This window comes from Aquarana catesbeiana, linkage group LG04 (assembly GCF_042186555.1).
Source record: "Aquarana catesbeiana isolate 2022-GZ linkage group LG04, ASM4218655v1, whole genome shotgun sequence".
NCBI classification, from domain to species: domain Eukaryota; kingdom Metazoa; phylum Chordata; class Amphibia; order Anura; family Ranidae; genus Aquarana; species Aquarana catesbeiana.
In genome coordinates this window covers 274,769,334-274,785,601 of record NC_133327.1, presented here as the reverse complement: position 1 = coordinate 274,785,601, position 16,268 = coordinate 274,769,334, and the positions used below count along the sequence as shown (strand labels likewise).

At 44.9% G+C, this 16,268-nt stretch overlaps 1 protein-coding gene across 5 annotated transcripts in view; it reads left to right on the top strand.

Moving 5' to 3' along the window:
• Positions 1-220: 220 nt before the first annotated feature.
• The window catches only part of LOC141139954 (major facilitator superfamily domain-containing protein 8-like), a 91,939-nt gene continuing 75,891 nt past the window's right edge, over positions 221-16,268 (top strand). For all 5 annotated transcript variants that reach the window (XM_073626600.1, XM_073626603.1, XM_073626599.1 and 2 more), the window contains exon 1: positions 221-521. In XM_073626600.1, coding sequence (XP_073482701.1) covers positions 482-521 — 40 coding nt within the window. In that variant the 5' untranslated portion in view covers positions 221-481. The remainder of the gene's footprint in view (positions 522-16,268) is intronic.

Sequence of the window (16,268 nt, the reverse complement as noted above, 5' to 3'; positions counted from 1 at the left end):
ACACAGGAAGCTCTGGGTTTAGTGACACTTCTATCTGCTACACAATTGTATTTAGTGTAAACTCAGATGTAGCTATCTCTGTGCAGCTGCTCCAACTACTATTTACAAGCCTGCTGCAGGTCTGCATAGAACCTGTTCAAAATACATCCTAGACACTATGTCTTTATCACACGCCCAATAAAGCTGTCTTTGTACAAACAAGTAAGCCAAGGCTGAGACTTGAGACTGAAGGGCAGCAGGGAAGTGGGAGGAGCCAGCATCATCCAGGAATCAGATGGAACACACAGTGCAGGGATTGTTTACATGGGGTGATCAGAGCTGTGCAGGCACGCTGTACAGGAACTATCATATATTAGATAGAGGGGGCGATGCAAGGTGCTAATAAACAGTAACAAGTATTGCTTGTGCTAAAGTTGCATGCATTGTAGAAGAGGCTGGAGATATCATTCAAGATGATAAAGAAAAATAAAATCTCTTAATAATGGAGGCAGAGCACATGGATCCCCAGGCAGATAATGACAGTAAGATGAAATGTACTTTCTTTTGTTTAGTCTGGTCCCAGCTACAGTCCTCCTTGTCAATGACCCCATCTGATGTTATCCACTTCTTTATCCAGGCAGATCTTATCTTACCTGGAATGATTATTTAGAAATAGAGATTAAAAACTGCCCCACTAAATGACCATGACACAGGATTAGTGTGATTACCTGTGAATGGTGGACGTGTGTGTTGGAATTTGATATGGCGGTGTGTGCAGAAAAACCTGATTGTGCTGTCCTTAGTGTACTAAAGTGATGTCTGGTTGCTACGGCTTACTACATAATAATTGCTCTTTGCACACAGATAAGTCATGCGTTGGATTTGTTTTCCTATGGGTGTGTAGTATGCAGTAGGAAATTGCACTGTCATTGGTATTGTTATGAAACGTAGGAATGAATGGCTTTTTAAATACGAGGGTTCTTCAAAAAATGTCCGCACAATTTTTTAACTCCCTTTTTTTTTTTTTTTTTTATTAAGAGTTTCAAAAACAAGCTATATCACTTTTCAATGTAGTTCCTTCCTTTGCGATGCTTTTTCCCCAGTCACATGACACTCTCAGACATGACCAATTACTACTCACACCAGGGCCGGTGCTACAACTAGGCGGCCGCCTAGGGCGCCCTGCTGCCTAGGGGGCACCCGGCCACTGGTTTTCCTACTCTCTTCTCTCTGCAGCAAGCAACTAAGTCTCAGCATCAGCAGGCAGCCGCAGCTCCGTTCACACATAGTGTCAGAGGTGCAGCAGTGGTGGAGGACTGTGTCTGTGTCCCGACTCCAGCAAGCAAACATTCATTGATGGGCACTGGAAGGCTGTATTGAAGGGCGCTGGTAGGCTGCATTTGATGGGTGCTGGTGAGGATACATTTGATGGGCGCTGGTGAGGCTACATTTGATGGGCGCTGGTGAGGTTACATTTGATGGGTGCTGGTGAGGTTACATTTGATGGGCGCTGGTGAGGCTGCATTTGATGGACGCTGGTGAGACTACATTTGATGGGCGCTGGTGAGGCTACATTTGATGGGCGCTGGGTGGGGCTGCATTTGATGGCGCTGGTGAGGCTACATTTGATGGGCGCTGGTGAGGCTACATTTGATGGGCGCTGGTGAGGCTACATTTGATGGGCGCTGGTGAGGCTGCATTTGATGGGGGCTGGTGAGGCTGCATTTGATGGGTGCTGGTGAGGCTGTATTTGATGGGCGTTTTATTAAAAAGGTGCAATTTACATGGGCAGGGAAAAGGGGGCGGAGTCAGCAGGGGGGCGGCAAAATGAGGTTTCGCCTAGGGTGTCAAAAATCCTTGCACCAGCCCTGACTCACACCTTCACAATTTCCAACGAAAATATAAAAGTGCGGAAACTTTTTGAAGACCTCTCGTGTGTGTATAAGGATGAGCTCCGGCGTGTTCGCATGCTGCACGTGTCGAGCCCACCAGGAGGTTGGCAATGCCCTGCGCTAATCACAGGCAGTGAGACATTTCCCGATCTCTGCAGCCACACATCGAAATGTCTCACTGCTTCTGATTAGCGCTGTGCAGTGCCGAATTCCTGGCGGGCCTGGCACGTGCAGCATGCGAACACGCCGGAGCTCATCCTTAGTGTGTGTGTGTATATGTGTGTATATGTATGTGTGTGTATATATATATATATATATATATATATATATATATATATATATATATATATATATATATATATATATATATATATATATATATATACATACACACACACACAGTCTTCAAAAATGTCTGCACTTTTATATTTTTTTTTATATTTAATTATTGTTATTCAAAGCTCCTATATTTATGGTGTGTGGCCCTAATACATTTACAATAACCTTAATTTCTTGTTGGACCAGGTAATTGCATGGTGCAAGATAATTAGGCCTAGTTCACACAGGTGTATTACAGCATACCAAAGTGTGAGGCCATGTTTGCCTGTGAGGATGAGCTTAGACATGTTCGCAAACCGCAGAGGAAGTCGGCACTGCACTGCGCTAATCACAGGCAGTGAGACATTGTCCCGATGCATGGCTGCAGAGATCGGGAAATGTCTCACTGCTTGTGATTAGCGCTGTGCAGAGCCGACTTCCTGGCTTGCCAACACGCCTGAGCTCATCCTTATTTGCCTGTATGGGGATGCACATGTGTTCCATGCATCCCTATGCAGGTAGTCCCGTTCACATCAATTGTGACACAGCTGCTGCTCCCAATTGAGAGCTCTGTGGGTGCATGGCTAAGGCTGCCACCTCATCTTTTTAAACCCAAACGCATATTAATTACACAGATTCTGTGGCTAATTAAGGTGGTAATTAAACCCACTTGGTGCCTTATCTGCATTAAATTAGCCTCAGGACCTGGGTAATTCATATGTGTTTGGGTTTAAAGGGATGAGGTGGCAACCCTATGCATGGCCCCAAGAAACGCAGGCAGAGTGCGCTCAGTGCAACCCACGCGGTTGTCAAATTGGGAGCAGCGGGTGTTTCGGTGTAGCTGCTGCATCCCAATTGATATGAATGGGATGGCCTGCATGGAACACCTTTGCATCTCTGTGTAGAAAAGCATATCCTTCGGACTGGTGTATGCTTGTGTGGCCTTTTACCTGATTATTTCATGGTGCAAGATTCTGCTACTTCTTTGAAGAGCATGGTGGGCCATGTTAGTCCAAGCTGAGTTCTTAAAGTAGAACTGATGCCAAAACCTTGTATTTTCATTTTGGGCAGAGTAGGGGAAGGCTGTAACCCGTGTCAGGGTTTCGTCTTGTTTTTTGCCATCTGTGTCTCATTGAGGGGATTTCCCTACACTTCCTGTCCCATATCCAAAACAGGAAATCCCTGGCAGACACCAGGGGGACAAAACTAATGTCCCCATTAGAAGATTTCCTTTCTATTCCCATTCTGGTGACCACCCAAATTTGGGATTCTCTTTTTTTCACTCTCGGTGATAAGGGTAAACAGGACAAAAAGAGAGAGTGAATCTCCCTAACAGGTGCACAGACTGCAACAAATAATCCTGACAGGTGTTCTAATGCCTCTATGCTCTATGAGAGCTAAATACACAGCAAAAAAAAAAAAAAAGGACCCTGAACATCCTTTACAGTGGCACCTCAGGTAGTTGTACTGGTTGCATTTAAAAAGAAATGTAATTGTGTTTTGCATTTTTTTTTTTTTTTGTTATTTCAGTTCTCACCTCCCACTGCCAGTCAGTTCTCACCTCCAGTGCTTACCCTGTCCAAATTTTTACCATGGTCAGAGGCTGGGCGGAGCTTCAGAAGTGTCCAATTAAGGCATTCCAGTGCAAGACTGACCTCATTACCACAACATCTTTTTAGGCGCCCCTGCGTTATCCATCGTATATTACTGAGCATAGGTACTTGTTTGTCTGGCTGAGTAACTTCACCAAGGAATCCTGGATCTGATGACCTGACTTCTTACCCGCCACTCTAAGACATCCATACCAAGCCTTAAGTGACCCACCAGACTGAAAAGCTGGGGGTCGTTTTGATCTGGTGAGTGGGGATACATGAGGGGGTGTTTTGCACCTGAATTTTCTGAAGCACCTTTTCCCTTCACTTTGGATTGGAGCACCTTCAGTCACTTACTTTGGACTTTGTTTTGTTTTACCATTTATATTTTTATATATTCTCATTTTCACTTATTGTGTTTGCAAGCACTATTTTTATATTTATAAGTTCTCACCTCCCGCTGCCTGTCAGTTCTCGCGTCCCCACCTCCCGCTGCCTGTCAGTTCTCGCGTCCCCACCTCCCGCTGCTTGTCAGTTCTCGCGTCCCCACCTCCCGCTGCCTGTCAGTTCTCGCGTCCCCACCTCCCGCTGCCTGTCAGTTCTCGCGTCCCCACCTCCCGCTGCCTGTCAGTTCTCGCGTCCCCACCTCCCGCTGCCTGTCAGTTCTCGCGTCCCCACCTCCCGCTGCCTGTCAGTTCTCGCGTCCCCACCTCCCGCTGCCTGTCAGTTCTCGCGTCCCCACCTCCCGCTGCCTGTCAGTTCTCGCGTCCCCACCTCCCGCTGCCTGCCAGTTCTCGCGTCCCCCCCCCCCCTCGGTGCCTGCCAGTTCTCGCGTCCCCCCCCTCGGTGCCTGCCAGTTCTCGCGTCCCCCCCCCCCTCGGTGCCTGCCAGTTCTCGCGTCCCCCCCCCCCCCCCCCCTCGGTGCCTATCAGTTCTCACGCCCCCCCCCCCCCCTCGGTGCTTGTCAGTTCTGAACCCCCAACAGTGATGAAGATCACAGCCAAAAATACTACAGATGCGCTTTTTCTCCAAATGGTTCTGCTTTCCTTTTTTAAAGCACAGGTATTTTTTTACATGAATCACTGGACCAGCAGGCACTTCTAATGGCCAACAGCTCTCTATTGCTTCTTAGGAGATCTTCACTTATCTCTAAAATTCCCAAATCTGACATTCATCAATTGCATCTTATTAATTTGAAGCAGTTGTATGATATTGTAGTGCTTGTATAACATCATCCATTATAGCAGAGTACATTTTTGTCAGTCAATTAGGCCCCCTGCACATGGGGTCATCTAGATGTGAGTACCTCCTGGTATTTTAGTGTGGGTACCACTCAGTACAGCATTCAATCCCATCCAGTCACAGCCAGACTGTAATTGGCTTCGGGCAGTGCGGATGGGCGATGTACCCATCCCACCCAGGTGTACTAAAACTCTGGGAGGGATGCACTGCACCTAGACTGCCCCATGTGCAAGGGGCCTTATTGCCAATGCAAACCTCCTAATTTTGCCTGAGTGTTAGCACCTTTCACTAGATTATATTTCTCTGATAAAGACTTAGGCCTGGTTCACACTATGCATTTTTTTTGTGCATTTTCAGTTTTGCAGAGACACACTACATATGTGCATTTTATGGAAAGAGCCAGGGATTCGTTTCTGGTCTTGGGTTCCATAAGCTTTAATAAATCAAAAACGTGAATTGAAAAACGCAAAATGCACCTGGAATATGCAAACTGCAACCTGCATAGGAGTGAATCAGGCCCTAAAGTGTTACTAAACCCACAACAGTAAAATCAGCCTGTATATGCAGTAAAGCATGCTTGTTATACAGGAAGTCCCCGAGTTACGAACACAATAGAGACTGTAGGTTTGTTCGTAAGTCGAAGTTATTCATAAGTCGCAACACTGCATTTGTAAGTGTAACTTCCGGTCAGAACACTGCATTCGTAAGTGTAACGTCCGCCTGTGCATGGATGTGGGATGTTCCCGGTGATTATGTTATCTGGGGCTCTTCTGGCCATGTAGTACTGCAGGGAAAGAAATATCACCGATCCAGGCAGGTCAGTTAGGAATGAACCTCTCCTCTAAATTGGAAGACACAGGTGACGGAAATGCATATAGCAATGGATTTGAGAAAAGTCCTGGACAGCCGCACTCAAGAAAATGTGTTGCCTTTATTCAGTAAAAGTCAAAAAATACATGCCACAGCAGAACGGACAGAAGAGTTGACGCGTTTCACACTACAAACAGTGCTTAATCATAGCTATGATTAAAGCGGAGGTTCGCTGAAAAAAAAATATTAAAAGCCAGCAGCTACAAATACTGCAGCTGCTGACTTTTAATATATGGACACTAACCTGTCCAGGGAGCCCGCGATGTCGGTAGCCAAAGCTGATCCGTCCTTTGGCTCTCGGCTGCTGCCGCTGCCATCCTCGGTAAGGGAATAAGGAAATGAAGCCGTGCGGCTTCACTTCCTGGTTCCCTATTGTGCATGCGCCTCACAGAATACAGCGGTGGAGGAGAGTGTGGGCGCCGGAAGTGGCGTAGGTCACCGCAAGCTCCGCGGTGAGCTATGCCAGGAAGTGGGAGCAAATGCCTGTATTAGACAGGTATCTGCTCCCTCCTCCCCCCTGAAAGGTGCCAAATGTGACACCGGAGGGGGGGAGGAATCCAAAAAGTGGAAGTTCCATTTTTGGGTGGAACTCCACTTTAAGCACTGTTTGTAGTGTGACTTCTTCCACTGACTCCAAAACAGGTCCGGATAAGACAGTGTTAGTGGAGTCAGGCTGCACATGCTCAGTTTGGTGTGCATTACTAGAGAGTTTTTTTTTTTCTTGGGACAGTGCATGTGATCAGCACAGGTCCAATCAGCACTGTCCAGAGGGTCAGGTGTCCTGCATCCCGATAGGACAGCCAGTGCAGTATGAAAATTTCTCCTACAAGCTTTAACCAGACACTGATCGAAGTCACAAGACTGCTATATACTGCTGATGAGAAAAGGTATTTACAGTGGCTATAAAAAGTCTACACACCCCTGTTAAAATGTCAAGTTTCTGTGATGTAAAAAAATGAGACAAATATAAATAATTTTAGAACTTTTTCCACCTTTAATGTGACCTATAAACTAATACTCAGTTGAACACCAAACTAAATTCTTTTCCGTAGAAGGAAGTAAAAATAAAAAAATGTAAATAATATGGTTGCAAAGGTGTGCACACCCTTAACCACTTGCCTACAGGGCACTTTCAGGCCATTTTTCAGATTTCAACACTGTCACACTTTGAATTGCACGGTCATGCAATATTGTACCCAAATGAAATTTTTATAATTTTCTTTACACAAATAGAGCTTTTTTTGGTGGTATTTAATCACTGCTGGGTTTTTATGTTTTACAAAAAAAAGACTGAAAATTTCGAAAAAGTTTCACTGGTGGGCACGGATAGGCGGCACTGATGGGAAGCACTGATGGGCATTGATAGGCAGCACTGATGAACAGGCACTGAAAGGCAGCAGTGACTGGCATCAATAATGGTCACTGATTGGAAAAGATGAAGAGGGCGCTATATAATAATAAGTGATAATCTAAACGTTTTTTAAAACACAGAATAATTCATAAGTGTGCTGAAAATGCAATGAACGACGGGGCATTGCCAATGACCGGGATGTGAGGACGTGAGGCATCTCTGCTCCATCCATGCCGCTTAGATCCTGAAGCAATCCTCCTAGCCTGACCGCCATCCGAAGGCCTCTCCAGCCTTAACAGACCCCCAAGACCTCTGTGCATGCCAGGCGATGGTCAAATACGGCCCAGCCATGGACGATGCCCAGGGATTTGCGCCACCGGCACTGCCATGCCAGCAGCAGCAAAATGGCGCTGGCCAGCTCCATCCACTGAAACTCAGCCATCCATCCACCTCCCTGCAAGCACAGCAACATCGTGGGAAGGTGAGTCACAACATACCCCTGCCTGCAGCCCAGAAGACCCCCTCCTTTTCTCCCCCCTAGAGGACACTGATCCAGCTTCCCTTCATGCTGCTAATACAACCACAGGCCCTACAGAGCCCTCTCTATCACAAATCATGGAGAGGCTATACAGCATAGCCATGCTTCCCCTACCACACAGATGGACTCTATTAAAACTGATTTATCCTTTCTAAAGTATGATGTACAGAACTTGAGGCACAGAGTACAAAACGCTGAATAACGCATAGGGGATTTAGAGGATGAAACGCGTCCCTTGCAGGGCTCTGTCAGGGAGCTGCGCCAGGCCCAAGATTACACATCTGATAAGCTCACAGACATGGAGGACCGCCTGAGACGCAATAATCTTTGCTTCCTAGGCTTCCCAGAAGGTTCAAAGGGCAAGGCTCCAGAAGTGTTCATGGAACACTGGCTGACATCCACATTTGGCGCCAATACCTTTTCAGCACTGTTTGCCATTGAGAGAGCGCATAGGGTTCCATTACGCACCCTACCCCCTGGGGCACCGCCACGCGCCATGCTTATTAAACTGCTGCACTTCAGAGACAGAGAAGCTATTCTCAGAGCAGCCAGAGAGAAAGGTCACCTGCTCTTTAAGGGCAACGGCATCACCATCTTCCCAGACTTCTCAGTAGCCACTCAAAAGCAACGTGCCACTTTTTTTAGAGATTAAACGGCGACTACGTGATCTTCAATTGCCATACAGCATGTTATACCCAGCACGTCTGCGGGTCATCCACCAGGGCAAGGCTCACTTCTTCACTGATCCTAAAGAAGCAGCTCGCTGGGCAGACACACTAGGTCCTTTGGAACAGAGGAACCAGCACCGGGGATCCCCTCCTCGCTGACTATCATGACACCCCATCAAGCGCACGCAAAAAAAAAATGTTTTTTCTTTTTTGATATCCTGACTCCCCTGCTCGTTGTTGTTAGCAGGAGAGACTAGGGTAGTCCTTGTGCTGGAACTTCTTGGTAAACCCTATACAGTGACGAACATCTATGTCCCACCACCTTTTACCCAAAAAATTTTTGAGAAGGTGATGGACATGATTCTGGAGATTGCTGAAGGCCCCTTAATAATAGCTGGGGACTACAACACAGTTCTAGACAACTCTATGGATAGATTTAGATGTTCTACGCTACCCCCCACGCCCCTAGGATCTTTCCTAACTCAATTTGACCTGTTGGAGGCCTGGAGATGGAAACATGTGTATGTACTCATGCCAGTCTGATTCTCACGGTACATTATCACGTATAGATCTCTGCCTTGTTTCATCAGATATGCTTCACTTGGTGGCTGGAGTCAAATATCTCCCCAGAACGATGTCCGACCACTCACCTTTGATGGTGGACCTCATCCTGGGCACACCCTCCTCGTACCGGGTATGAAGACTGAACCCATTGTGGTTGGCAGACCAGGCCATGATAGACCAGAGTTCGGCAGACGTGAAATCATTTTGGTCCCTATGGTCTGGGATGCCTTTAAGGCCACTGCTCACTGCTCGTTTGCCGCAGCGATCGGGCAAGCCCGCAAGGTGTCGCAGTCTGGACTGATGGACGCAGAAGGAGGACTTATGCCGCGTACTCGCGATCAGAATTTCGGCCCGCAAAAGACCGATGAGAGTTTTTCGTCGGAAAATGCGACCGTGTGTATGCGCCATCTGACTTTTTCTGCCCGAATTCCAGCCAGCAAGAGATTGAGAGCATGTTCTTAATTTTTCAGTCGGAAAAAGTTCCTATCCGAAAATGCGATCGTCTTTGGCAATTCCGACGCGCAAACTTCCTACGCATGCTCGAAACAATTCGACGCATGCTCGGAAGCATTGAACTTAATTTTCTCGGCTCGTCGTAGTGTTGTAAATCACCGCGTTCTTGACGGTCGTAAGTTCAGCGAACTTTTGCGTGACCGTGTGTATGCAAGGCAAACTTGAGCGGAATCCCTATCGGAAAAGCCATCATATCTTTTTCTGACGAGAAGTCCGATCGTGTGTACACGGCATAAGGGATGTGGAAACTACTTATTCTACAACCCCTACCTCCGAAACACACGCAACATGGTGACATAAGGCCAGGGAATTAGTGCTATTATTTTTAGAACACACACAAAAAAAACTGCTATACCAGAACCAACGAATATTTGAATTTGGGGATAAAAACAGCTGCCTACTGGCCTATTTAGCCAAACCAGATTATCAACCATGTAATATCCCTAGAATAACAAACTCAGCAGGCACAATAGTTGAGCAAAACGATGAAATTATGAAAGCGTTCGTCGCTTTCTACTCCACGCTTTATGCTACTAGAGCTCACTTTACAATAGTGGAACTAGATGACTATCTCTCAGACATTTCACTTCCGAAACGGACCATCAGGTCTCCAGACTTGATGCTCCGTTGACGACGGAAGAAATAGGGGAGGCTATACAATCGTTCGCCAGACATAAAACACCAGAATTCGATGGATTTCCCATTGAGTGGTACATGCAGTTTCGGGACCTATTGATCCCACAATTGCTGTGAATGTACAATTTTGCTCTTAAAATGGGACAGTTGCCGCCCTCCATGTCGGAAGCACTGATAGTCCTGATTCCCAAACCCCATAAAGATCACCTCCTTTGCAAATCCTATAGACCAATTTCGCTTATTAACTCAGATGTTAAAATCCTGGCCAAGGTGCTTGCCCAACGACTGAATACGGTAATCACAACTATTATAGGGGCAGACCAAACTAGATTTATGCCTGGACGATCGACCTCTATTAATTTGCGCAGACTCTTTACCAATATACAAGCAGTTCATGACACGACTGGCTCTCGAGCTGTACTGGCTTTAGATACTCACAAGGCCTTTGACTCAGTCGAATGGCCATATCTCTTTGAAGTCCTGGCTAAGTTTGGACCTTTTATAAGGTGGGTGCAGCTCCTATATTCCAAACCCATCGCTAGACTGAGAGTTAACACATCCATATCAGACCCCTTCCTGATAAAGAGAGGCACCAGACAGGGATGTCTTCTGTCGCCACTACTATTTGCACTGACGATAGAGCCCCTTGCAGCAATAATAAAGTCCAGTGGGGAAGTTAGGGGACTGACGATTGGGGGTCTAGAGGAAAAGGTATTCTTATACGCAAATGATATGCTGATATATCTGGAGGACTCCCCCTCCGGCGATTTGGCCACTTTTCAGGGTTCCGGGTCAATTGGGACAAATCCTTTTTGTTTCAAATTGACCAGGAGACACCAATAGTACTGCCTCCGGCGTGTCCACTACAAATAGTTAACACCTTTCGATATCTCGGGGTCTTGATACAACACCCTATCTCCTCTTATGCCAAGATTAATTTAGACCCCCTTATCAACAGATTAAAAAACATCCTGAAAACATGGAACAATCTCCCCCTTACACTGTTAGGAAGAATAAATATTTTTAAAATGATCTATCTCCCATGATTCCTGTACGTCCTGAGCAATTCACCAATGTACATTACCAAAGCAAAATTTAAAGAGATAGACTCCGTAATCACCAACTTCATCTGGGGGGGGGGGGGGTGAGGATCGCTAAACACACCCTACTGCTACCTACTTTGGAAGGGGGCCTGGCACTTCCCTGTCTCCAAACGTACTATATCACCTCCACAACTGGCGCACGCCCATTGGTGGTTTCATCCTGAGGCCAACAATGCAGCTGCTGCCCTGGAGGCGGCTATTTTCACCTCATATGAATCTCCTCAGAACCTCGTACACCATATGTCGCTTAGGGGGAGAGAAGGGGTAAATGTCCTGGTCATGGCTTTATGGATCTTCAGAATCTCTAAGCTGTTACCACCAATACCCATACCGTATACTCTCCCAATGCCCTACTATGGGGAAACCCATGCCTACCAGAATTTTACCAAAGAACTGATGGAGGCTACTGGTTCAAAAAAGGGGAAAAACAATATCACACTTATTTGCAGATAACACGTTCCGCTCTTTTGCGGAATTCCAAAGGGACTTTGGTCTCCCACACACGGCCTACTTTCAATACCTACAGATATGACACACTGCTGCTGCATAATTTGGTCTTCGAAATATATGGAGATGCGATCTTCCCTACTTGAACACCCACTGAATGATCCCTCCCACAGCACACTAGTTTTGTCTTACTATTAGACTCTACTCCACTCCACAACGAATAGGCTTACCACTATTGAACATAGATGGCGCTCTGACATACCTGAGTTGACGGAGGAGATCTGGGTGGAGGTTCTTCCCCTGTACATGCCCTTTGTCATTTTCTCAAGGGACAAGGTGAACCAGACTAAACTACTATATAGATACTATTTTACACCATGTTTGTTATGTAGATTGAAGAGATCATCCTCTCCCTTATGCTCCTGATGGCACATTCTTTTATCTAATGTGGGAATGTGCTCCGATAAGGAAGTTCTGGTCAGAAGTTACGGCCTTCATAAGCTCTGTAGCTAAGATACCTAACTTTTGCAATCCTCTTAGATGTCTGCTAGGATACATTGACGATGAAGATTTAACCAAAAATGTACAATCCTTTATACGTATAGTGATGTTTTACGCTAAAGAAACGATAACCATGCATTGGAAACCTCAATCCCTACCTACTATAAAGTTCTGGCTTACCATTATCAACCAAGCAATAGCACTATATAAGTTAACATGCAAAGCTAGAGGGTGCCCAAAAAAGTTCTCTAAAATATGGAATTCCTGGGTCAACTGGGTACCATACCACCTGCCCCTTAGGATACAGATGGTAATAGGGACATTACGGATTTGGGAATACTAGGGACTGAACCCTGAATGGAGACTGTGCTGATTGATGACACACTTTTTATGCGGTTTCATGATGTATACCTGATAAATGTATTGCACTATGACTGAAGCAATGTCCGCTCTGATTATACACCTGTGTAACTATTTGTTGTGTTTATAAAACAATAAAAAAGTTAACCTTTAAAAAAAAAAGAAAAAAAAAAAAAAAAAAGAAGATGCAATGAACTAAATAACAATTAAGCTACATTCACGTGATATAAACAGGTGCTCATAACAATAAATTAGACAATGAGCCAAGAAAAAGTAGTCCCAAAACAAATCAAATGATCAAAGGGAATCTTCTGTGCAGATAATCTTCCAAAAAGTGAGTACTCCCTTCCCTTACCACAAACTGTAGAAACACCCCACGTGCTCTGAGTAAATATTCTGCTTACCAGAAAGATTTGACTACTTTAATTAAAAAGTGAGTCAAACGAACCTTTGCAGGATAATGCCTGCTACATATACTGGAGACGTATGGAACTCGTCCTCCGTGGGGATTAGACATAGGATATATAAGAAAGAAAATGGAAACCCATAGCGTAATTCTATTTATTTAAAATGAAGTAGCAAATACAGGAGCCAAGTGGCCGCTTACATGTATGAGTGCCTTAACCCGGCACTGGGGCTGTTGGCTTGGCTGTGCTGGATGGTGCCTCCCGTCCAGCCTCCGTGGCTGATGTGCGTTCCACCAACCCGACCGGGACAACCAAAAGGGACCGGAAAAGCAGCCCCAGTGCCGGGTTAAGGCTGTGCGCCCCCGAGCAGCCTTTCTGGGCTCCGTCATGTGACGTCCACCCAGAACATGAGCCGCACTGTCCCTCCATCATTTCACTGTAGGCGGGCGGCAATATTCTGCTTACCAGAAAGATTTGACTACTTTAATTAAAAAGTGAGTCAAACGAAGCTTTAGCAGGATAATGCCTGCTACATATACTGGAGACGTATGGAACTTGTCCTCCGTGGGGATTAGACATAGGATATATAAGAAAGAAAATGGAAACCCATAGCGTAATTCTATTTATTTAAAATGAAGTAGCAAATACAGGAGCCAAGTGGCCGCTTACATGTATGAGTGCCTTAACCCGGCACTGGGGCTGTTGGCTTGGCTGTGCTGGATGGTGCCTCCCGTCCAGCCTCCGTGGCTGGTGTGCGTTCCACCAACCCGACCGGGACAACCAAAAGGGACCGGAAAAGCAGCCCCAGTGCCGGGTTAAGGCTGTGCGCCCCCGAGCAGCCTTTCTGGGCTCCGTCATGTGACGTCCACCCAGAACGTGAGCCGCACTGTCCCTCCATCATTTCACTGTAGGCGGGCGGCAAGCGGTTAAACTAATACTTTGCTGAAGCACCTTTTGATTTCTTTACAGCACTCAGTATTTTTGGGTGGGAGTCTATCAGCATGGCACATCTTGACTTGGCAATATTTGCCCACTCTTCTTTGCAAAAACACTCCAAATCTGTCCGATTGCAAGGGCATCTGCTGTGCACAGCACTCTTCAGATCACTCCACAGATTTTCAATCAGATTTAGGTCTGGGTTTTGGCTGGGCCATTCCAAAACTTTAATCTTCTTCTGGTGAAGCTATTCCTTTGTTGATTTGGATGTATGCTTTGGGTCATTGTCATGCTGAAAGATGAAGTTCCTCTTCATGTTCAGCTTTCTAGCAGAAGCCTGAAGGTTTTGTGCCAATATTGACTGGTATTTGGACCATACCCACTATCAGATGTTCTGCTAATTTTTGTCTTCAGATTTACCAAAACCATGTAGTGCAAGGGCCTGCCTGATTGCATACAAATTGAAACTCCTAAGGTTTGACCTCATTTTATATGGTTTTGGTAAATCTGAGGGAAAAAATCAGCAGAAAATCTGATAGTGTGTATGGGGCTTTAGGCCCCTGTTCCAGCTGAAGAAAAACAGCCCCAAAGCATGATGCTGCCACCACCATGTTTCACTGTGGGTATGGTGTTCTTTTGGTGATGTGCAGTGTTGTTTTTGCACCATACATATCTTTTGGAATTATTGCCAAAAAGTTCAACCTTGGTTTCATCAGACCATAACACATTTTCTAACATGCTTTTGTGAGACTTCAGATGTGTTTTTGCAAATTTTAGCTGGGCTTGGATGTTTTTCTTCATAAGAAAAGGCTTCCGTCTTGCCACTCTACCCCATAGCTCAGACATTTGAAGAATACGGGAGATTGTCGTCACATGTACCACACAGCCAGTACTACTTTCCAGATATTCCCACAGCTCCTTTAATGTTGCTGTAGGCCTCTTGGCAGCCTCCCTGACCAGTTTTCTTCTTATCTTTTCATCAATTTAGGGGGAATGTCCAGTTCTTGGTAATTACACTGTTGTGCCATATTTTCTCCACTTGATGATGACTGTCTTCACTGAGTTTCATGGTATATCTAAAGCCTTGGAAATTATTTTGTACCCTTCTGACTGATACCTGTTTAACAATGAGATCCCAATGAGAGCTTTTGAAGCTCTCTGTGGACCATGGCTTTTGCTGTAGGATGCGACTAAGAAAATGTCAGGAAAGACCTGCTAGAACAGCTGAACTTTATTTGGGGTTAATCAGAGGCACTTTAAATGATGGCAGGTGTGTACTGACTTCTATTTGTTTGAATGTGATTACTTAATTCTGAACACAGCTACATTCCCAGTTATAAGGGGGTGTGCACACTTATGCAACCACATTATTTTATTTTTTTTATTTTTACCCCCCCAAAAAAAGATTTCAGTTTGTATTTTTTTTAAATCACAGAAAACTGACATTTTAACAAGGGTGTGTAGACTTTTTATATCCACTGTAGCAGTTTATATTTACTAAAATAGTTGCATTTTCATGTTCTGTGTATTGTGGGAGAGCAAATATATTGAATGCACGGTCCTGGCTTTAGTAACACTTTAAAGGAGAACTTCAGCCAAAATGTTTATTGAATAGAGCTGAAAGGGGTTAGAACCACTGGCTTTTGTTATGGCTATCTGTTTTTATTGCTATTGTAATCTGCTGAATCACGCAAAGTCTCTTTAGGATAATTTTAGAAAATCTTGTTGTTTTGGTCCCTGGTGGCTTCACTTGGTGTGTTTGTAATGTGTTACACATCCTTATGAATGAGGGAAAAAAACTGTTTGTTTTGCTGGATCTAAAGCCCAAAACATAGAGATATATATATATATATATATATATATATATATATATATATATATATATATATATATATATATATATATATATATATATATATATATATATATATATATATATATATATATATATATATATTTGGTTAGGGTAGGGAAAATTATTTGTTCAAGTAATACAGGTATTTATTTAGTGGTGGCAATTGATGCAGTGCTTTAGAATTCTGTACCTTATTAATCCTTTCCATCAAGGGCCTTACAATTTACGGTATTTTGTATGTATTTGTTTTATCACTGTCATTTTGGAATTTGTTGCTAGATTTAACTCTTTGGCTGGCAGAGCCACATTTGTTTATGTAGCAAAGTCCCGGGGCCCCTGAAGCCCAATGGTGACCTCCAGAGTTAAGGACAGCTGACATCCTTCAGTGTAGAGTGGGTTACAAGGCATGGTGGGTGTAATGCAAGATGAACAGGTGGGCACCAGACACTTTTTGAATGCAAAGAGATTTATTGTCTCTTAAACAGAACTGTGTGAG